At 45.2% G+C, this 22,042-nt stretch overlaps 1 protein-coding gene across 2 annotated transcripts in view; it reads left to right on the top strand.

Annotated features, from left to right (window-relative positions):
* The first annotated feature begins 23 nt into the window (after positions 1 to 23).
* Positions 24 to 22,042, top strand: part of elp4 (elongator acetyltransferase complex subunit 4) — a 75,945-nt gene continuing 53,926 nt past the window's right edge. For both annotated transcript variants that reach the window (XM_078085038.1, XM_040197685.2), the window contains exons 1-9: positions 24 to 230; positions 943 to 978; positions 4,648 to 4,769; positions 6,013 to 6,147; positions 7,549 to 7,685; positions 10,217 to 10,301; positions 12,597 to 12,785; positions 16,598 to 16,706; positions 18,989 to 19,095. In XM_078085038.1, the coding sequence (XP_077941164.1) occupies positions 53 to 230; positions 943 to 978; positions 4,648 to 4,769; positions 6,013 to 6,147; positions 7,549 to 7,685; positions 10,217 to 10,301; positions 12,597 to 12,785; positions 16,598 to 16,706; positions 18,989 to 19,095 (1,098 nt within the window). In that variant the 5' untranslated portion in view covers positions 24 to 52. The remainder of the gene's footprint in view (positions 231 to 942; positions 979 to 4,647; positions 4,770 to 6,012; positions 6,148 to 7,548; positions 7,686 to 10,216; positions 10,302 to 12,596; positions 12,786 to 16,597; positions 16,707 to 18,988; positions 19,096 to 22,042) is intronic.

Raw genomic sequence — 22,042 nt, 5'->3', positions numbered from 1 at the left:
ATTGGACAACGCGCTCCAAAACAGTTTCAACCGTCTCCACGTTACAAGCAATATGGCAGCCCCCGTGAGCACTGTGGGTAAACCCTCAGCTGAGCGATTGCCCCTCAACACGACGAGTTTTCAGAAGAAAACGAGGACAAAGTTGATCTCCATACCCGGTACCAGGCCATCGGTTCAAAACGGACAACTCTTAGTGTCGACCGGTGTCACGTCACTCGACTACCTGCTCGGTCAGTGTGCTGCTGAGCTCCTCGGCTAGCGGCAGCTACACGGGCTACACTGGGTGTGCTAGATAATGTTGTGATTCTTCTTTCAAAGAGGGAAAGTAGGGTTATTACCCAATGCGGAGTTGCGTCACTGTCGGATCAGTGCAATCTGTACGAAACGAATGCAGGTTAACTGCGGCATGGTGCATATGTGTCTTTCTGAGGTCGGAGCCTATTCACATTTAAACACCATGCCATCATTTGTAATAGAAATATTCATAGCCAGTGGAAATGTCTCAGCTTGGAGATGTGTAATTAAGTTCATGTGGAATTCAGACGATGCCAAAAATGTAACTGTATCAAGGACCAAAATAGTCCTGCTTAGTCGATTAGTAGTTCCACGCATCATCCTGTAATATCAAATGTCTTCATAGAATCAGCATGATAACTCTGTGTTGTTCAATTCATAACATAAAAATAGAGCGCTAAATTTGAAATAATACGTGTTATGCTGCAAGCTGTCTAAATCCATGTGTATGGATAGTTTAAGGTCTTCAAACATGTTATGTGAAACATCAATGGGGACAGACTTTGTATTATTTGCAATATTTGAAAGTCATGTCAGGTGTTTTATCAGCATCGTATGGTTCACATTGATTCAGAGTGAAACAGAGATATGTAGTAATATGTGACTAATGTTATACAAATTGTTGCCTGTGTGTGTCTTTGCAAACAGGTGGCGGGTTAGCAGTGGGAACAGTACTTCTCGTAGGTGAGTCTCTGACCTTGAAGGCAATAATTCCCTCCACAATGTGGTATAAACATCTTGTTGAAAACAGGCTTTTTGGGCAATATATAAGACTGAGAGGAATCAATTAAAAGTTCAAACCAATCGGCTAAAGGTTATTGAGATAATTATGACGTGACTGGACAGACTAGCTTAAAAGAAAAGTTTTTTTAAGTTAAAAAAGCAGATACTATAACTATAGCCAATGCTTATGCTCATCATGCACGTTGTTGTCATCAGTCTTGAGACGCCATTTATAAAAGAGAATAACCTTTACCAAATTGTACACGTCTCACACGTGAAATCTCCTGTGATGAATATAGTGCACGTGACAAAATGGTAAACGGGACACAACAACAGTTGACTCTTTCTGAAGGACATCAAGAGCAAGTTCGACGTGTTCATCATTGTACTGTGAGCAATCAGTAGAAGTTTCCTTGTAAACGTCAGCGTACTGGTGTTCACAAAGATGCGTCATACACAATATGAAAAATGCTTTAAGCAAGACGAGTATTCTACTCCGACTGATTACAGCCTTCGGCGGACACGGCATTAACCCGTCGCCAGAAATCCAATGTATTACAAAGTGGAATTCAGTAGTGTGCCACAGCTAATGGTACTGTCTGTTCTCTCGTGGGTCTTTTTGGGGTAGCGTGTCAACGTCTAGCAGGATGGCAAATAGACCAATGACCTGAAGGTCTCTAGAATCCCAGGTGTTCACACGTCCACTGTGATCCCCAATTGATGCACGTGTGTTTATAGAAGTTTTCGAAAGTACATTTAAAGCAAGTGGGATTCTCGGCACATAAATGTCTTCCGCTGTATTATTATTGTTATTATCTCTCATCACAGGCTGGGCTGTGTGCACTGGTCGACAGTGAGGTTAAGGTATTCTTGTTTCCCATTTTAAGCTGTAATTTGTGTGTAGCAAAGGCCTATACCAACCGATGATATTGCTTTGCCCTTTAATTCACCCCCTCCCCAATCGATGCAGGAGTCAGTGATTATACACTAATGCGTTCTTCCCTTCCATTTTGGGAATCAACGTACGGTTGGTTTCATCTGGTAATGAGAGACACAGTAAAGGTGAAATGCGTGTGTGAGCTCTCTTGTGCTTCGTCTGTGACAGAGCCGTGTGCTTGTGCGCGCCGAGCTGCTGTGTTGTGTGTGTGTGTGTGGGTGGAGTTTGTTTGTGTGTTTGTTTCAGGCCGTCGTCTTCTACTGCCTGCGCCTTTTAGCTGTGACGGCCTGTTTGTGAGACGCAGACATAAAATTATCAGACTGGTCGCTGTCTGCCTTTTGAAGTGGCTTGAGCTGTCCGTCCCGATTCGTCAACTGCAGGGCGATCAGCTCAGTATGGCTGCTGTCTGAAGATCTCTCGTCCCTCGTGTTTTTGAAATAGAAGGAACAAAGCTTCCCAGCGTTTATTATGTTGGCCATGTACGCTTTCATTAGTTTAAGCCAATGGGTTTTTCCTTTTAACGTTCCCGTAGTTGTTCCTATTAAATTGTTTTTACATGTTTGCTTTCTTCACAGCTTTAAAGCCTCTGCCTCAGAGATGTCTTGGATTTGAGCAGTTTTAGTATTTGTGGAGATTACAGCGACAGATATTTTAAAGTCGTTCATCACAATCATTACTCTGTCCAACTAAATAGGCATACAGGTATGACCAAATTTAATTGATAGACTAACAACTGTCACAAGTTGAAGCTTAACAATAGAAACATGTCTGACATATACAGTATATGAGGCTCGACAGATTGGCGTTTAACGGAAGCCTAATACAAGTTGGAGAATTCACAATCGTGGTTCAGTTATTTCAAAACTCAAAGAGCTTTTTTTTTTTATTACGTGTCCATATTTAGTTTACCTGTTGTAAGCCGTACATGACTTCATGCTGCTCAGTAGAAATAATAGACCAGACCAGAGATTCATACAAGGGGGAGAACACCCTGACCTAGATATTTAGTCTCCTCCCCCTGCGGGTTTGTCAGATATGATTCGGGACACTCACACGGCCTCGTTTGAAGGCAAAGAGAACAGCGGTGTTTCCCCTCTTTACCAAACAGGTAGAACCCCCCCCCCCCCCCCCCCAAAAAAAAAATAGAAAAAGGAGAAGAAATAAATGATGCCGTGACTGTCCAGAGTGATTGATCTCCCTCAAAGATATGACCGTCCCCCACCCCCTGTTGCTCGTATACCCCCCCCACCCCTCCTCCCCAAACCTCCCGCCCCCTCCCTTACCCCCCGCCTCAACAGCCTAATGACTCCTGGAGGTTCCATTTGTAAGGCTCCCATAGAAACACAGCCACAATAGGCCCCATCTTGAGAGGGCCCATCTGGGAGTCTTTGTGGGGCCTGCTGAAAGCCACAAAGGCCTGCTGACCTAGAAAGCCATCAATAAGAGAACAGGGAGCCCCACCGACAACAAATTGAAGAGCCATGGAATTTCCTGTGCCATCCTAAGTCCGTAGGTGAGGACATAGACCGGGAACGTGGGAGGGGAGGTGTGGGGGGGGGGGATTCTCTGGAGGATTCAGGATGACACGTCAGGATGTCATTCCCAAGCTGTCAGCTGTATGCCCACTACCTTAAACCGTCACCGCCTTTGTCCCCGTGCCTACTGTTTGTCATTGTATGGTGAGGCCTACGGAATCTTTACAAAATGATGATTGTGACAGGAAGCAGCCGCAGCATGCTGGGTAGAGTTATGTGCACCCCCCCCCCCCCCCCCACCCACCCCGCAAGAGGGCGGCGGGGGGGGGGGCATGGTGATGATGCTTGTGAATTTGGGGTGGGGGAACAGTCGGGTGGCCGCTTTGTTTGCGCGGAGAAAGGCTACCTTTGGGAAAATGGTTTCAGTGTTCAATCACTTGCCTGTCCACTTAATGCTTGAGACGCTGGGAGTGACCCTTTCCACTTCTGTTTAAAGTCTCCCGTGTAACTTTACAATGTAGTTTAACCTGGTTTGGGATGATGAACACACAGCTGGTGTAGGAGCCTAATAATGAAAGCAGGACATTGCCAGCAGAGTTCACACAAAAAGCAGAGAGATTGAACCAGATTTCAGTGAGCATTTTGAGGACAGGCACTATATCATCCTGCCTCTGCCGCCTCTTGTCAGTTGTCCAGACAGGCGGGTGGGGGTGGTGGGGGGGTACCTTTGTGGTCAGAGAGAGGTGTCAGGTGAGTGCTCGAGACAGGTGCCTCCCTCTCACCGCTGCTGGTTGCGGATATGATGGTCGAAAGTGGACAGGGACACTGCGAAGACCTTAACAAGAGCGCTGAAGATGTCAGCTCCACTTTGATTGTCGGGGTCACGCAGTAACACCTGTGTTTCTGTGCCACGTCGATGGCTGCTTCATCTGTTTCATGCCGAAGATAACCCGAATGTGGTCCTTATATCAATTACAGTTAGATACTTTGATGCGGTCACAAACTTTTAGATCTGTGGTGTCTGAATGAATGTTCAGAACTTGGTAAGATCCAATTTTTCTTTTTTTTTTCCTCAGGGAAAATGTTCATCACAAAATCCTCTCCTTTGGCCGTTCAGGTGTTGGCAGGAGGGCACAGATTAACTAGTGTGTGTTTATTTGAGTTTTCCACTCACCCTCAACTTCTGATTGTTTTTGTCTTATGTTTCGTTTTTTTTAGAGGAGGACCGATACGATAGCTACTCACGTATGATCTTGAAGTACTTCTTGGCAGAAGGAGTTGTGTGTCGACATGAACTTTTCGTGGCGTCGGCTCAAGATAACCCAGATGACATTTTACAGGTATGAAAGGACAGATTTTTTTTAAAGCTCTTAAGAAGGAAACTTTTTCTGCAAAAAAGTGCAAAGTATGATTTTTTTTCTGTTTTCATATCATCCACTAAAGAAGCAAGGATGGCCTCAATATGTCTACTTTACCACCATTCCTGTACAACTGCACAAAAAAAACATGCTTTATATTTAGTCATCTGAATATTTTGCCTGCTTGTAAAAGTATTTTCTTCCTCTCACTGATCAGTGACTCCTCGCTGTACAGTACGCTGGTCACACCCGTGATTAAGCAGGTATTAAAGCTTTTCCCCCATGATGTGTCGGGGTCAGCAGGGTGTCTGAGAGGTCAAGGGTGACATGGTTGCGACATTGTTGAAATGTTTCCCGACGCATCGCTCTGTGAAGAGAACCATAGTGCCAGAAGCTGACTGCCAACCAGCATACAGGATGAGGGCCTCTCTCCCACTGATTGATAGTGGGAGGGGTCACAGCCTCACCCTCTCTTTACATATCAAAGGCTTATTAAGAGACGGGGACTCCCAATGGGGATATTTCACATCATTTATTGTTTTCACTGTTTTCAATGTTTAGATGCTTGGGTTCTACTTTATGCATTATGTTAACACGCAGACAAAAAAACAAGCTTGTGGGATGACATCACGTTAAAGCAGGACATTTTCTTGCTCTTAAGAACCGATGGTTACTTGAATCAGATAATTAGTCAGATTTCACACCCACCCGACCATGTTCTTTTTAATGATTGCACAGTGAAAGAACAAGCTAGTTTATCACTAAGATGAGTTTTTTGTAATTCCACAATGATTCTGCTGTTCAGCGTCACTGACTGACTGGCTTATTGCATTCCCATTTGAATCAGACTTGTGATCTAAGTTCATACAAGGACCAGTATAGGAACCAGTCATCATTCCGCACTGTTGTTGTTTGAAGACTTTTAATGCAGTCATTCTCTAGCAAGCACCCCAGTTCAGTTGTGTTCAGTTTTGGCGAAGAAAATCAATATTCTACTGGAAAAATCTCCCATTTTTTCGGGGTTTCTCAATTGCTTCAACATGAACAGCAAAAACTATTTAGCTTTTTGTTGACGTTCAAGATATCATTTTTCTTTTGAGAGCTAAATTTGAATTTGAAGTGCATTGACATTAAGTCATAAGCAATACGAATAATTCAAAGTTCTCTATGACATTCACAATCAAACATTTTGAAGTTATTATATTAATTGTATTCTTTTGTGTAGGAACTGCCTGCTCCCATCTTGGACGATGTTGCTATCCACAAGCCAGTGGAGCAGCCCAGGCTGTCTTGTGAACCTCAGGACGGTTTGGATGCCATGAAGATAGCCTGGCGCTATCAGAATCTTCCAAAAGTACAGGTAAGGAGGTGGTCACGCCAGTTTATGTTGTCTGTTATGATGACTGTAGCTGCATATTTGGACAACAACTTACAGTATGATAAAGATAACGCTGCAGCATTGCTACTTTATTCAAAAGTCCAACGTGTGTCTCGGCTAATGATTGCATAAGAAAGAACAGCGCTGGCTCTCTGGTAGTAGTAGTTTGGCAATTGTCTCGACCACTAAATCCATCAGCTTCTAAACTCCTTTGTGGACTGAATGAGGCCTCAGACTCTCCTTTCAGAGCTGGACCAGATTACTCACACTTAGCTGGCAATAGGTAGGCTTTTCACTGGTCCCCAACTCACATATACACACATACACACACGCCTGCACCCCTGCTTAGCCTGGGAAACAAGAGTACTTTGCAGCCAGTGCATTGACATGTCTGCTCGCTCAACCCTATGACCCAGACCTGCGCCTCTGTCTTCCCCCAAATCCCTGCCTTTCCCCCTGCTAGGGTCGGCAGGCCTACACTCTTTCTTCCGCTTTGAGGAGAGGCGACCCTCCCCTTCTACTTCTCTGCAGTCTTCCCCCTTCAGTCTATAATCCATATCGCTATGTGGATTAACAGCACACAGTGTATCCCTGGGGATCCTCTCCTTCTTTCTCCCTCCCTGGAAACTTCTTTATATCTGTGTCCTTTCCTCATCTCTCCCCCTTCCCCTGTAAAATCGTCTTTACAAACCACTAGTAAGCCCCACCAGAGGATTTGCATCCCAAATTCACCCCCAGAGTCAACGCTTACTTTCCCCTTACACACACCTCTCCTGGCACAGCACACTGTGCTACTCTCTCGATGAAGACATCAGATCAAAGGTGAAGCCGTCAGGGCGGGGATAGAACGCTAAGCGGGTTGCCCAGCTCACAAAGAGAAGATGAGCCCCTGACCCCCTGCCCCGCTGACCCCCTCGTCCCGCCAGGAGAGGGACACACCGGGGGCCCTAATCCAGATTAGGAGTAGATTAAGGGCCCCTCTAACAATGGAATCCCTGGTTTTACTGAGAGAGAAGAGCTAAAACTCCCCCTTTCAGCTGCAGGAAAACATCCGCCTTCCCCTGCGTCCCTGACACATTTGCTTTCAAAGGCAGAAGTGGACATTTATGTAAAGAAATGATAAGGAGCGTGGTCGTGGTGGTTATTTAACTTCTCTGCTGTAGGAATGTTGAGGAATGACCCATAAACAATGCAATTGCATTATCATAGTCTCGAGCAGCAAACTCATTTAACATATTTGAAAGACAAAGGAGATTTTTGCTTGGTTCATAAATCGCTTTATTCTTTCCTGGATTGAGTTAAATCAGTTATTGTAAGAAATTTGATTAAATGCTTTTAGTGCTCAAACACTTTGACGTAAGTTTGACTTGTTGACCTCCTCAGAGTGCTCTGGCCTCCTCATCCCGGTTCGGGCACTACTATGACGTCTCCAAGACGATGGAGCCAGAAATTCGCCAGGCAGCCAAGTGCCACCGCTTCTACCTCACAGAACATCCCACCCAGTCACCGCCCACGCACAGGTAAAACGACAAGACATCATTCACAGGATGCACGAAGACCAATGAGACACAATCTGCAGAACACAGGCACACAAACACGACACCGTCCACAAAACACGGTTACACAAATTAGACATTTGTAACGGAACACAGTTGAGCAAACATGGCATCGTTCACATCGACCGACTAGCATCCTTTAAAGAGCACATACTTTATAAACCCTGCAACCAGCATGTGTGTTATGGAAAAGTCAACCCGACAGAAGGAAAATAGCTCCCTAGTATCACGTACAGCCCCTTTGTTCGAAATAATCATTCATAAGAATATAATGAATTTAGCTCTGCAACCAAATATTGTTTTTATTACAAATGTAGCTTTTGACTTTCCTGGATTCATTGTTTGTTCTATGAAAGGTCATAAATTCATTGAATTGCCTAAATTCTTTTAAAAAAGTGAAACCTTACTGCTGGGCCAAGCAACCACAGCTTTTATCGTATCATTTAAATAAGTTGTTGTCGTTTTAACAAAAATCAAAGAGATGTAAACGACCCCTATTTTCACCATTCAAACAGTCGATACAAGTCAGTTAAAAAGCAGCCCGGCTCAACCTCTATTCTGAGTAGCTTGCCGTTGGTCCAAGACGTTCAGCCTGGTGGAAAGGTTGTGTATGTCTATTCAAATAAGGGTCTTGTTTGCTCAGCGCCTGTTTGATTTCTCCTGCGTTGAGTGTATTTAGGGTTCAGAGGTCACACAGGCTCTTTACTCAGAGAGTGCTGCTGAACAAACAGGGGCACACGAAGGCCCACTCACACACACTGGGTAAATACAGCAATCTGGAGCACAGAGGATGTGGAGGAGACTTTGTAGAATGCCTCGTCCTATATTTCAGTAAACAGAGGCCCGATGCAGCAAACACGTTAAAAGTTGCGGCTATTCGGTTGAAAATGTGTAAGATGAGGCTCACGCCTTTCACTTTGTTACAAAATATCTGTCCACAAAGCAATAATGCCGATTGATAGAATTCAAAGAAAATAATAAAACATCCCCTCTGCAGATGTTTGCAGCCGTGTGTCAGTGTAGTGAGTGAGGGTGACACACTGGAACTGTCGTGCCGCTGTGGCGTCTGAATGGGTTGTAGATCTCACTGACATTTTGACAGCAGGAAACTACACCTGCACTGCACCATTGTGCCCCCATCCCCGCCCCAATACAGACGCACATGCATACATGCGCACACGCAGACACTTAGCATATTGCACACGCACATGTACCACACAGGCTACTCCCCCTTGCACGTGTCCACAGCCCCATGTTGATACCCTAGCTGTTAAATTGCTCCGTTTCACTTGAAGGCATAATTGGCACAAATTGCTCTCTAGGTGATACAGATCCTGTTGTTTAAGACCAAGCATCCCCCCTCTCTCGTCCTTTCTTCCCTCCCTGAAAGAAGAACACCGAGATAAAGAAGCTACCCTGTGTATGATCTTAATTAGCCGACGCACTAGCCCCTGTAGCTAAGCACCTAGACCTTTTGGTACCTGAATGAGGGGTGCTCAGTAGGGGTAGCTGAAACACAATGCCGTCCCACACAATGGCTGCCAAGCAGAGGCAACCTCCTGCTCGACTGCATGTCAAACCATCCCAGCCCCCTACCTCAGAGCACGGGCATGGGCAGAGAGGCCAAGGAGGGTAGGTGTCCCTCTTTCACCAAAACCAGCTCTATCATTAGCCCCAGCGGGGTCAGGAGGCACCATTGTTGGGCTGAATAACTGAAATAGAGTACATGGATGTACTTGGCGCAAGTGTAATCAACACGAGTATGTATTACTGTTCTTTATGCAGGGCTATTGGGGTGTGACCAATCCATGTGTATCAGCTTTTGTAGCCCGCAGGTGAAATTGACAACTGGCATAGCAGCCCACTGTGACTCTCCACAGAGTGGTCATTACAATGGTGGGGCGTTCTTAAGTTGGGGGCTTGTGTAAAATGATGGGGTTAACGTTTCTATCGGCCATCCTATAGGCACATGACGGGCTCAGCAGTAACCAGTCCCTTGACTGTTGCTAAATGCTGCTTCCAGTGGTGCTGGATGCCCTTTGTCAATATGCACATCTTACCCTTGATTTAACTCCAAAATGCTGTTGCCTGTTAATTCCATATATCAGCCCATTAATCCCCCCCCCCCCCTCCTTCTCACTTATCGCCTTTGTTGCGTGTCTGTTTGTGCATATGCACGTCTCATCTGTCTGTTTGTCTGTCTGTCTCGGCACAATAAGATCCTCGGGGAGCTGACAAGAGAACCAGTCATGTTGTAATTTAATCAACCAAATAAATTAATTGGATCTCTTGATATGGATCATTTGTCTGCTTGAGTGGCTTCAGAAATGCACAGTCAGGAGAAACATGCTGCAGTCATGGAGCATTAAGCTGCTGTGGCTAAAGGCTCGGCCCTGTTTCTTCAAAATGGTTTCAAATCCATTTTAACATCCTAAGTAACCCTTTTGTGTTCTCTTTCTGGTCGTCTTCTCCCCTCTGTCCTGGGCTCCTTTCAGTACCATGCTGGAGTCCTACTCTGCGTTGCTCAAGTCCCTTCAAGAAGTCATTAACAGCGAGGGTTTTGATGTAGCAGCTCCCATGGTAAGAAGTGAATGATGTGCTGATTTCACCAATCACCTGTTTCATTTATCAAATCCACAAGTTTTTTTTATCCACTAAATGTCATTCAAGGGGGATTCCTTGACTTCCTGCTGATAACATGTTTGTGTTCCTAAAGTATTCTTCTTAGCTCACTAACTACAATGAACCCAGAGACTATTGTGCATATGTATTTTGAGTGATATTCATCTGTGGAGTATTTTTAAGATATAGATAATGGATCCAACTCTGCAACCCTGAGCTCTTCTGTCTTATTTCAACCCCCACTTCTCTTGAATCTATTTCACCTGCTCTGGTTTTCCTCACCTTTGTGTCCCAGCTGGGTGTGTCTTACCTTTGATATACATCTATACAGAGACATCCGTTGTCACGTCTGTTTCCTACAGGACTGGCTTCACACTGTGATGTACCTATGTATATAAATATATACATAGGTACATCACAGTGTGTACATATATATATATATATATATATATATATATATACATATATTTACTGTATGAGTGTGTGTGTGTGTGTGTGTGTGTGTGTGTGTGTGTGTGTGTACTCGCCCCCCGCGCCTTTTTCACCTACTTTCAGCGAACCCTCTGCTCGTCACCTGGAGCCACCTCTCCCCCTGTCACTCACACACAGGATTTACCTCCAGTGCCCCCCACCCTCCATCCCCGAGCGCTGTCACTCACGGCAGATTAACTGCTGACATCATTAAAGCAGCGTGGCCTCCTGTCGGGCCGTTGGCACAGTCTAGGAATGCAGACCGGCACTGAGCGACATGGGCACTGGCACAAGAATGCCCAGCGCGGGTCTCGGTCAGCGTGTGCGTTTGTATGTTTATTTGTTAATCCGCCATCATGGATCAGTAACGAGATGCGGATTTCATGTAAACTGTATTGTGTAAAAATCTGATTAGAACAAAGATCAATCTCCTTAACCCTATTTTGGAGTCTTTTGAGATGGCTGGGACAGGAGTGGCAGCAGGACTGTGAGTCCCGGCAGAGATTGGCTGGTGATTAGGTTGTGGTCCCAGGCTGGCTACAGTCTATATGGCTGGCCTGTGGCCCTCGGCTGGACTCAACTGGCACTGTTCCCTGATTTTTCTATAGGCTCAGCTATAGGAGTTAAGTTTGGCCTCTCCTCCTCGATGCCACAGCAACAGGCGTGTCCCCACTGACCCCCCTGCTGGGCTGCAGACATAGAGATAGAATTCTAATTCTGTGGCCCCAAGACCTGTGTAGGCAAACCGAGTTAAACAAAGAAAGGGCATATCTAATAATGACAAAGGCACGCACACACACACACTCACACAACTCTAAGTATAGTAAGGTAGAGAGATGCAGCAGTAATCCTGAGTGGTGTAGAGGAGGAGGAATGTAGGTACAGTCCTGTGTGAGAGTCCTCCTTTGGGAAACTATGAGGCAACTGTGAAAAACTCCCACAAACAATAGGGTTTATTTTTCTTAGATGCCGGTGATTATGATGCAGGTCCAAACGAAGCTGTGGTCATATTGTTGGGAGAGGAAGGGATGGGAATTGGGAATTGAGGCGGGGGTGGTGGAGGGACAAAAAAAAGAGGAGAGGTGTGGAGAAAAAAAGGGAAAGAATGGACATATTTTTTAAGTTTTGTTAATCTGTGCTGGCGCTCAAACTCAGCAATCAGGAGCCGTCCCAAAGAACCCCCAAATAAAAGGCCTCTGTGGTAAAGGTTAAAAACCTCTCGCAGCTTGGACCGGCACCTCCATTCTCTTCAGTGACATATATATATATATATATATATATATATATATATATATATATATATTATACGGCCAGTTTTTCGCCATCTTTGTGAGAGTGGGTTACTGTTGATCTCTTGCGGGGGGGTGTTTCAAGGGAAGGCACTCCACCCTTACCCAGCCCCCCTTGGCTGCAGAGCATCGGTGTTGTGCCAAGAATGTGCTGGGGTTTCTGGGTGGCAGCCATATTGGAAGCCTGTCTGACAGGTCCATTGTGCGTGTGTCAGATGGCCCCTGTGATTGGGTAGTTGTGTCCAGTCACGTTTGGGCACTGTGTTAAGATCGTCTGTGCTGGTGAGCAGACTGTCCAGTCGCTCGCTCCCAGAGTTTGGGAATACTACCCAAAACAATGCAAAAGCAGCAATCTGTTCTTAAGATGTAATGTAATGAGCTTTAAATCAAATAAAACTATAATACTCCACTAGGATGTGTGTATGTTGCTTCTATATAAAATGACATATTTGTATATAATTATTTCTTTTTTGTTGCTTGTTGTTTCTTATAGTCAAAGTCGCGTAACATACTGCGAATCGGGCTTCCCTCTCTCGGCTCGGCTTTGTGGGGCGATGACCTGAGTTGCCACGACAACCCTAGAAATGGCCACGCCCTCGCTACATTTTTCTATGGACTGCGGGCTATGCTGAGGTCATCGCTCGCGGTTGCTGTAGTTACTGTACCTTCACATCTCATCCAGGTAAGACATTTTGACACACGAGAATAACTCTGCTCTGTTCATACACATTAGCATGCAGTGATAATACAATTTCTCCAATTAGCAACATTAACCATTGAGTTAGTTTTCATCTCTCTGTCTCTGCTACTCTGTTCTGTCCTGGACCAATTTCCTTGACCTGCTACCAGAAGGATAAATAACTTTCTAAAGTTGAATCTTCTTCAGTTTACACACAATAGACGGACGGTTAGGATTTTTTTTTTGCGTGGGTTGATGTTTGGCCCATGTGCTTTTTCTTTGTCTTGGTTATTAATGGGGAACAAAGTTTGAAGTCTTTTGTAGTGGGGCCTCCTCTTGACCCCGTGGTCCAGTCTCACCCTGGTATGACTCAGACCCGGGCGGGGGCCTCGCCCTCATGCATCGCTCCCCTAACAGACCCAGTTGAGTGCACACTTCATTCAAAGGCATCTTGGTTTGTTTGTTTGGGCTTTTAATTACTTGGAGCTGCACACAATGGGAGTGTGTGCCAGTGTATGCATTTTATTCTCTTACAATATCTCTCTCCTTGTAGTTGTGTGTATCTCTGGTTGTTTTTGTGTGTGTGTGTGTGTGTGTGTGTGTGTGTGTGTTTTGGGGGCGGGGGGGGAGTATGAGTCGGCGCGCATGTGTCTGTGTACAGTCTGGCCTCTCAGTGTGAAGGTGGAGTCATCTGCTGAGGCATATGGCGAACCACAGCCCTCCCCCAGAGAGTCGACCATGGACGCACACTCACAAGAATAACCATCTGAGACTTTCTGCTCAAATGTTTTGTCTCGCCTTCACTTTAAGACTCACTACTTCCTTCTAGTTCCCGTCCTTAACAACATGGGAGCTGCGTTGTGTCCGATCATTTTATTAAAAAAAAAAGATATAGGTTGCTGCTTAACTTTCTGAACAGCTGTGATGCCACAACATGCTCTGGCTCCAAGCCTATATGCTGAGTGCACAGCGGCCTTGGCCTAGTCAAAAAAGGTAGAGTGGCTAACTAGCAGATGTCAGCTGTGGTGGGAGCGGTCCCCATGTCCCTCTCTGGCCTGGCCTCCAAACCCTTAATCTGTCCCCTTTCTCCACCCTGGGGAGTGAAGTGAAAGAGCGAGGGAAGATGAGGAGAGGGGGAGATTTTTGGACCTTGGATCTTGAGTCAGGTGTTGGATGATTAAGCCAACATGGAGGTAATGAGAGCTTGTTAAAGCTGGGCATCCATGACAGTCTTATGATTAGTTTAATCACACTTAGTGGGAAAAAAAAAAGATCCAAATCGAACATTTTAAGTCACCAAGGTGTGCGGGCTTCTAATTTTAAGTGAATGTCCGTGTCCATGGTATGTAACGAATTAGTCTATCCGAACGCTGTCTAGACTAGTAGCAGAGCTACATGACCAAGACCACACTGGACTCTCTATCCATTATTGAGCAGCTTGGGAAGTCGAGCTTCTCGCTGAAAGCCTCCTGAAAGCAGCCCAGTGCCACAGTCCATCTGAAACATTAATTAGGCTCGTCCTGGCCTGGTCCGCCTCCCTCGTACTATATTTTGCCATCATCCGCATCCCCAACCGTAAACAAACACAAAATACTCTTTCCTAAAATGCATTGACACCTCACCTTCTGCTCAGGCTGAGTGTTGCCCTGACCTGTGCAGATATTTAGTCGGGTGAAGTTGTTTAGTACTCAATTTTCATTTCATTTCACAGTATCAGTATTCAATTGATTAATCCAATCGACCTTTATGTTTAGATTTCAAGCACCAAAACTAATTATTGTTTAAAGTGTTACTTCATCTGCAGATTATTTTGTTAATTAATCATTTAGTTTATGAAATATCAGACATATCATGAAAAACAGCAACGACAACTTCCCAGGGCCATAGGTGATTAGAAAACATAAATATATTTACTATCACATATGACAAAGAAACTGAGCAAATCCTATCGTATGTTAAACTTGAAGGACTGATTTAATAATATATTTTGAATAGAATATTTCAATTTAGAATATTTGATGTTTCCAAGCAGTTTTTATTCTTTGTGAAATAAAAAAATCTTTATGTGTGTGTTTTGGGGGTCACAGGTTTTTAGTTTGGATTACAATTGAGATTAAGTTTGACGATGGGTGTGGTCCAGTCAGGGGGGCTGAAGTAAGGGTACAAAGTAGCCCGCTATATTAGGGCACTTTACGGTCTAATATGATTTTAATGTCACATTATCATCGTAATAATATCAACTCTCACATCTGTTGCATTTTTTTAAAGGAGAAACGGTGTCCTTCCATTTCTTCTTTGTCTTTGAAATGTCGAGTCGACTCTACTCTAGACGTATATGGAAAAGCAATTGCATCACTCCTCAGAGTGGTGCATTTAATTTGATGTAGAGTCTGCACACACACAAACACACACACACACACACACACACACACACACACACATGTTCACACTATCAACCACGGGCACAGAGAGCCATACATCAATACACGACCCGTTCAGCCAAACAACTGTGAGCAAATGGTATGGGGGAGCATGCTTTACCAAGTCAAGCCGAGACACTGCAGAGTAAATGAACGTGACGCTGCTCTTATGATTCGTCGCCGATGGTCAGCTGAGGCTCAGGGTGTTCCGAGGATTTACACCGATGGAATCTGAGCTAATTGAGCCTGTATAGACTTTCACCGCAGCACTGAAGTGACGTTTGCTTGAGTGCCTCGTCAATTATAAATAGGATTTTAAAAAATAAAGAAAAATAAAAGATGTAACCTCCTAAAACCTAAGGAGCTGTGGAGCAGTTTCTTGCCCGACTGACGTCATTCTGCCCTCCTACCACCGAACTGCGAGCGTTTCCGTTTGGACACTTTGCACTCCTCAGACTTTGGCTAGTATGTTCTCCACGAATTAGCTCGTGTGAAGTTTTAGCAGATCCTCTCCCTCAAACTGATGCTATTGGCCATACTGTGCCATAAGTGTTCTGAATAATTTGTTGTAGCCAAACTCTTACATTGCCTTTATTGAGGCATTTGAGAGACCTCAAATACCCTGTAAGTGCCGGCTGTCCTGACCGGTGCGATATGCATACTTTAAAAGTAGGACAAAAATGAAAAGGAAGAAGAAAGAGTGGGGGGAAAAAGACATGAAGGCATGAAAACTGCATTAGGCGGTGGCAGCCAACACAGAGAGAAGGATTTGAATGATTCAAGAGGCAAAGGGATTAATAATGCAAGACTCCCTCTTTCCCTCTTTCCCAGTGTCCCTCTCGTTCCCCTCCTCTCTCTCTCTCTCTGTCTGTACCCTCTGCTTCCACCCTTTTGTATATTTCTCCTTCATTCTTTCTATCTACTGTATTTGCCCCCTGACGTGTCCTCTTCTGTGGCAAGTCACTGACCTCGCCAGTAGGGGGAGCTCTCCCCATCAAGCCACCGTTTGCTTTCTCCCCCGTCCCCTGTGTCCTCTCCTGCCATGTGCAGGTTTCCGAGTCTGCACCAACTGTGAACTTTTTGGTAGTGGTTGTTGTTTGACGAAGTAAAGATGATCCCGGTTTGTTTTCGATTGGCTCTTCCCACGCCAGTCGTGTATATGTATCCCTGATGTGTCCATTTTGTTCTCGCCCCCAAATCACCCGTGTACCCCCTTTCAGGGCTCTTTCCCCTCTGTACCTCATTACCCTCACCTAAGCCACGGGCAGAAATGACCTGGCCATGGGGGCACGATGACCTAATTTAATTGCAACACTGATGGCCCGTCAGGTGGCTTTTAATTACCTGCTCATGTTTCTCGCTCCCTGTCTGTCTGTCCCTCCCCCGACCCTACAGGACAGAGCTCTAATGGGCAACATAACCAGGCTGTGTGACAACGCGATAGCCCTGGAATCATTCAAAGGCTCCGAGAGAGAGACCAACCCGCTCTACAAAGATTACCATGGTAAGAACGCACACACGCTCGCCACATCTTCCCGTCTCCTTTCCCCTCAAATCCACGCGCGTGCACGCAGGCGGTGCATTAAGGCTGGGCTGTGGATGGAGGCAGGGCAGCCCCCTCGCAGGCTAGGCTGTCAGTGCGCGTTAGTGTGCTGCTGCTCAATCAGACGTGCTCCTCAGTAGACAGGCCGGGGGGGATTCAGCTGCCACGCCGTACCCCCTCTCCCTCGCACCCTCGCCCCCTCTCTCCATCCCTGCCTCCCCTCCTCCAGCTAGAGCCTCTCTCCCTCTCGCCTCGCCCCCCCCTCTCCATCCCCGGTCCCATACCCCTGAGGCTCTGGAGCAGAGTAGACCAACACTGGGGAATCGATATTCTCACCATCACTCCCCCCCCCCGCCCGCCCGCCCGCCTCCTCTCCCTGTATCTCTCCTTCCCTCACTCAATGTCTCCATGGCCAGCGTGCTCTGCTAATAAATAGAGGGCACGGCTTTCAGTGGGGGGAAAGAGGACACTGGTGTGGGACGATTTTTGAGAGATGGAAAGTGAAGAAAGGGACGGAGTGCAACATAGTTTGTCTCTGCTCTTTCTCACTTTTTCTTTGCGGTTCTACCGTTCCTTCTCGCTCCCGTTTGCTTCTGTCTTTTTTATTGCACTCTTCGCGTAATAAAGGTCAGTTTAAGCGAGTGGAGTATTTTTAGCCGTGCCTCTCGAACTCTCCGACTCACTCTTGCGCTTTTCCTCTCATCCCCCCCCCGCCCCCCTTTTCTCTCTCTCCCTCCCTCCCATTCTGGAGTGAGACGGCGCCGGTTGTGACAGATGAAGGGATGAGGAATAAAACCATTCAATGGCAGATTTTGGTTTCATCCAACAGCATGTTTTATTTAGATAACACATCCCATCACATTCCTCTGCTTGGTAAAGGCAGGTGGCACATAAACCCGTTCAACAAATGCCTGTTGTAGTGCATCATTTCTCATTTAACAGCACAAAAATGTTCTTTGGAATTTGCAATTAATACTATTTGTATTTCTTGTTAAAGAATATATTTACCATCTGTTTAACCAGCCGGAGAAATTATGGTCTGGTTATGAAATACATTTATGTGCATGATTGTTTTGAAGTGTGTTCATGAGTGCAAACGCATCTGCTGCGAGTGTGAGAGTACGTGCGTATGCGTGTGCGTGCGTGTTTGCGGCAGCAGTTCAGGGCTGCTCAAAGCATGCTGGGAAGCCTGTCACTGCAAATCAGGCAAGGGGAAATCACCCAAGTGCACAGAGGAGAGAGCCCACCATCCCCCACTTTCTCTGTCTGTCTCCCTTTCTCCATTACTCCCTCCATCTCTTCTTCTCTCTCTCACGCTCGTTTAGCCAGATCCACTTCTACAGTACTTTCCAAATTTATGAAAATGTAACTTTATTTTGAAATAAGATGGTAAAATAATAGGGGAAAAACGGGGAAATGAATACTCTGCGTCCCTCTATCCTTTGCAGGAGTCGGCATGTCGGCTGTTTACTCCTCGTTGCTCTAATGTGTGCTTTAATTGTCACATTTCCTGTACAGTACAGCCATGATCCGGCCTGTAGGCAGAAAGTATGAGAGTAGAAATGGTTCCATTGGAATATTTATCTGATAACTTTTGTGGGTTTTTTGTGTGGTTTTGTCTTTCATTATCCGTTAAAGATAATTAAAGATTAAAGATTGTTGTAAGATCTTTTTTTGGTCGGCAAAGTTAATTTACTGTGACTATGATGCAGCTGTAGATGTCTGAAAACCGTGTTTATCAACGACTGTCCTTCTACATTCAATCAATTCACTCAAGTAGACAGAAGCATTTCACCACAAATCAAATAAGGAGAAAAAAAAGTACCATTGATTTTGCGACACGGTTTCAAAGGTTTTTTTTTGTCAGCAGGTGGACTTCGGAAAACATAATTGTAAGACGCTGACTGTCATGTTTTGTTTGGATGAAAACTTAATATAACCCCAAAGTCTCAAAAGTTTTTCAAATGTAAAAATATATTTTTAGCAGTTGTCATATTAAATAGAAATTGCCTGTCATCTGTAAAATAATAGGTAAATCCTCCATTTATGAAATCTGCATAAGAAAACTACCCAGGTTCTTTGTTTATGACACTTTTACACTTTAAAAATGTAGCACACAACTTTTGTCCAATGTAGTTTTTATGTTACAGTAACGTAAGACATTTCCATTGTGGATATGCACACTAGAATATCTTATACTGCAGTTCTTTAGGTAGTTCTAATGTCCCGTCACTGTTTCACAGGTCTGCTGCATGTACGCCAAGTACCCCATCTGAACTGTCTGGCGAGTAAACTTCCCGACCACAAGGACCTGGCCTTTAAGCTCAAGAGAAAACAGTTCACCATTGAGGTAAGATGTCATGGTAACTCCACATAGCCAGAGCACTTTTATAAACAAAGCATACTGTTAAGGATTCTGTCAATACATTTTTTTGCTTTATTTTGTAAAATGTGTTGCCATTTAATCATTAACCTAAGTAATTATTAATTGAAAAAGCCATTACATTTGTTTCCATTCATCATGTTTATGGCAGAACTGATATTGAAATTATGATAACGAGAAGCTTCTCCCGTTAGTTCTGCCAGCCTGTTTCTACCATCGGGTGTCAAAAATCAAAGGTGAAGCTATTGACTGTTGCTGCCACACCTACTCTAGAGTGAGAAAAATCTCTCCAAACTCACCAATATGCAACAAATAAAAAGTACTGGAGGCGTTTTAAGTTAAAGGTATATTTCACATATATTTAAACTCAAGGACTATGAAGGAATCATACATCATCCAAGTCATCCATGACCTACAAAAAAAAGCGAAACTAACGAAGGCCTCTATGCCACAAAAGCTCTCATGGTAAGATGTGTAGTTTAGGTGCTGCTTTCTTTGTTAGAACTACTTTACTCCCCAAATTTACAATCTACACAGACATTTTAGACAGTCACATAAACAAAGTCTTTCAGTCAACAATTCAAACGATGTGCGTTGCCCTCGCACATTGTTTTTAAATATATCTCAGGCCTGAGATGGTTTCTCATGTCGCGCCATTTCCCGATTTCCACACAGTTCAATCTGGGTCGCTCAGCACTTCGCATGTGCTGCACGAATCCCTGTTGGTGTGAAATGTCCATTTTTGGTGGCTCTGTTTGCTCTGCCGGCGTGGAGTACAAGGGCTTGAACGCCTTTCCGTTTCCTCATTAATTTTGATCTATGACTTCTTATCCTCTTTCTCTTCCCGTGTGAGAGACGGATCCATTTTGCCCGTCTCCCATCATCGGTCTTCAGAGCAATCAGCGTGTCACTGAACTACCACTCACCAGACAAATTAAAGGGCCCTCCTCTTAGCTCAGGCTCATGATTGGTCCTCATTACATTATCATTACCTTATCACACCCTCCGGTCTTTGGCTATTAGTGAGTCCTATTGTCTCAGGCAGGAGGTGAGGGGGAGGAGAGGAATGCCCGACCACCCCTTTCCCCTCACCCCCAAAACAGCCTCTCTGCATTCTACAGTCGACCCCACTCTTTCTCTGCCATCCCGCTAACCGTTTCTCCTGTCTGATTTGCCCCCCCCTCCTTTCTCTGACCCTGTGAATAGGCCACTCTAGTATAGATTTATATGTAGAAGTCAAGGTGGCTATCCTCAGTGGTCTTTTAATTAGGCCACTGTATCGGGCCAGGGGGCAGAAGCCCTTGAGACTGCGTCCTCCATCCCAGCAGCACATTGTAAACTCCACGCTTTGTCCGCCTTCCTTGTTTAAGGAACTTTATCGGAGGGTTTGTTCATGAGCGGTATCCGTAATATTGCCCTCATACACACAGAGTTAAAAGAAGGCGCAACATTTTCAAACGGCTGCAACTGTTGACTCAAGAATGAATCTAATATGAAATGTCAATCACAATCCTTTGCCATCGCACATTTCTATGGGTCAGGGAAATTCCCATAGAGCTTTGTACCAGATCACTAGTCATGCATCTAATCACTCAAAACACACATTGTAACCCACTTGCTCTTTGGGACTTTACGGGCTGTCATTCATCTTCACATTGCCTCAGCTAGAGATGTCACAAAGGTATGAACGCCGGTTGGCTCGGCGTCCCTCGTTGCAGAGGTCGGTGCATATAAATGTAGCTGTGTATCTCCCTGCATGCAGGGCTTGTGCTGTGCTCTATACGGCTCATCATATACTTTGTTTGACCTGTTGGTCGACTGGCTCTGTGGGCCGCTGATTGACACACAGGAATGGTGATTGGGTTCTAAGCCCCGTCTCTTGAAGTGTGACAGCTCACACCATCCCTGCTAATCACCTCATTTACTCAAGCTACAGGACTCCTCTGCCCGAGGCAACATATTACAGCATTCTCCTGCCGAGTTCTGTGCTCTCAGTCCGTTTGCTTCCACACATCTATCATGATATTGATAGATCACTCCGCCCCCCGCGATACATTCCTTTCAACTTTTGAGTATTTTGAAGGCAACCGAATTCAGCCTCATCATGTGTTTTTATCTGTTTGGATTAGTACGTGATACGGTGGTGGTGAAAGACAGGTTATTGACAGCGCCAGCTTTTCATCCGTTTGCTCAGGCAGATACATGTCACCCACGGAGTCGTGCTGGTAACTAATTTTACTGTCGGTTGACTCACACGTCAGTCATATCATTCATTGCACGGAACGGCAGCGCTCAGGAAACAGGGTTTGAACTAGAAAGGGTTCGTGTTCAGTTGGAATACATTATTTATCGTTCCCAATTTGTTAGGTTTTACTAATTAATCTGCAGCCCGGCACTCATCGATAAGGTTACCGTGAAAAGCGGTCGACGCTTCCACGAGGTCAAACTGCGGCTGATGAGTAGTTATTAGCCATGACGCCTGAAGCCAGAATTAACCCACGGCCCTGTCTGAGCAGGTCGGGGAGTGTTAGGTGTTTAGACCAGATTAACACATACTCAAACATTGCCCAGCTCCACACGCATAAATACATTCACGCAACGACACTAGCACATACTTATTGAGAAACGCATGCAGGGGAGCTGACACGCAATGTGTGCGAGAACCTTTCTCACTTACTCATAAACAAGACGTCACGGGCTTCTTTCACTACTTTCACAATGCAAGATGCTTTGAGGATGAAGCTCTGAAGAATGCATACGGTACGCAATTACATTCCGCTTACCTTTGTGTGACCCCGTAGACTGACAGGTTGTGTGCCTGTGGGGTTCTGGGGTGCCAGAGGCAGGTCACCGGGTCAAATACAGTATAAGATGGGGATTTGTGTCAAATTAGTCTTCTACTAGACGGGCCATT

This window comes from Gasterosteus aculeatus, chromosome 12, assembly GCF_964276395.1.
Source record: "Gasterosteus aculeatus chromosome 12, fGasAcu3.hap1.1, whole genome shotgun sequence".
Classification (NCBI taxonomy): Eukaryota; Metazoa; Chordata; class Actinopteri; order Perciformes; family Gasterosteidae; genus Gasterosteus; species Gasterosteus aculeatus.
Note: the sequence above shows the minus strand (reverse complement) of the source record. Positions and strands in the feature narration are given on the sequence as shown.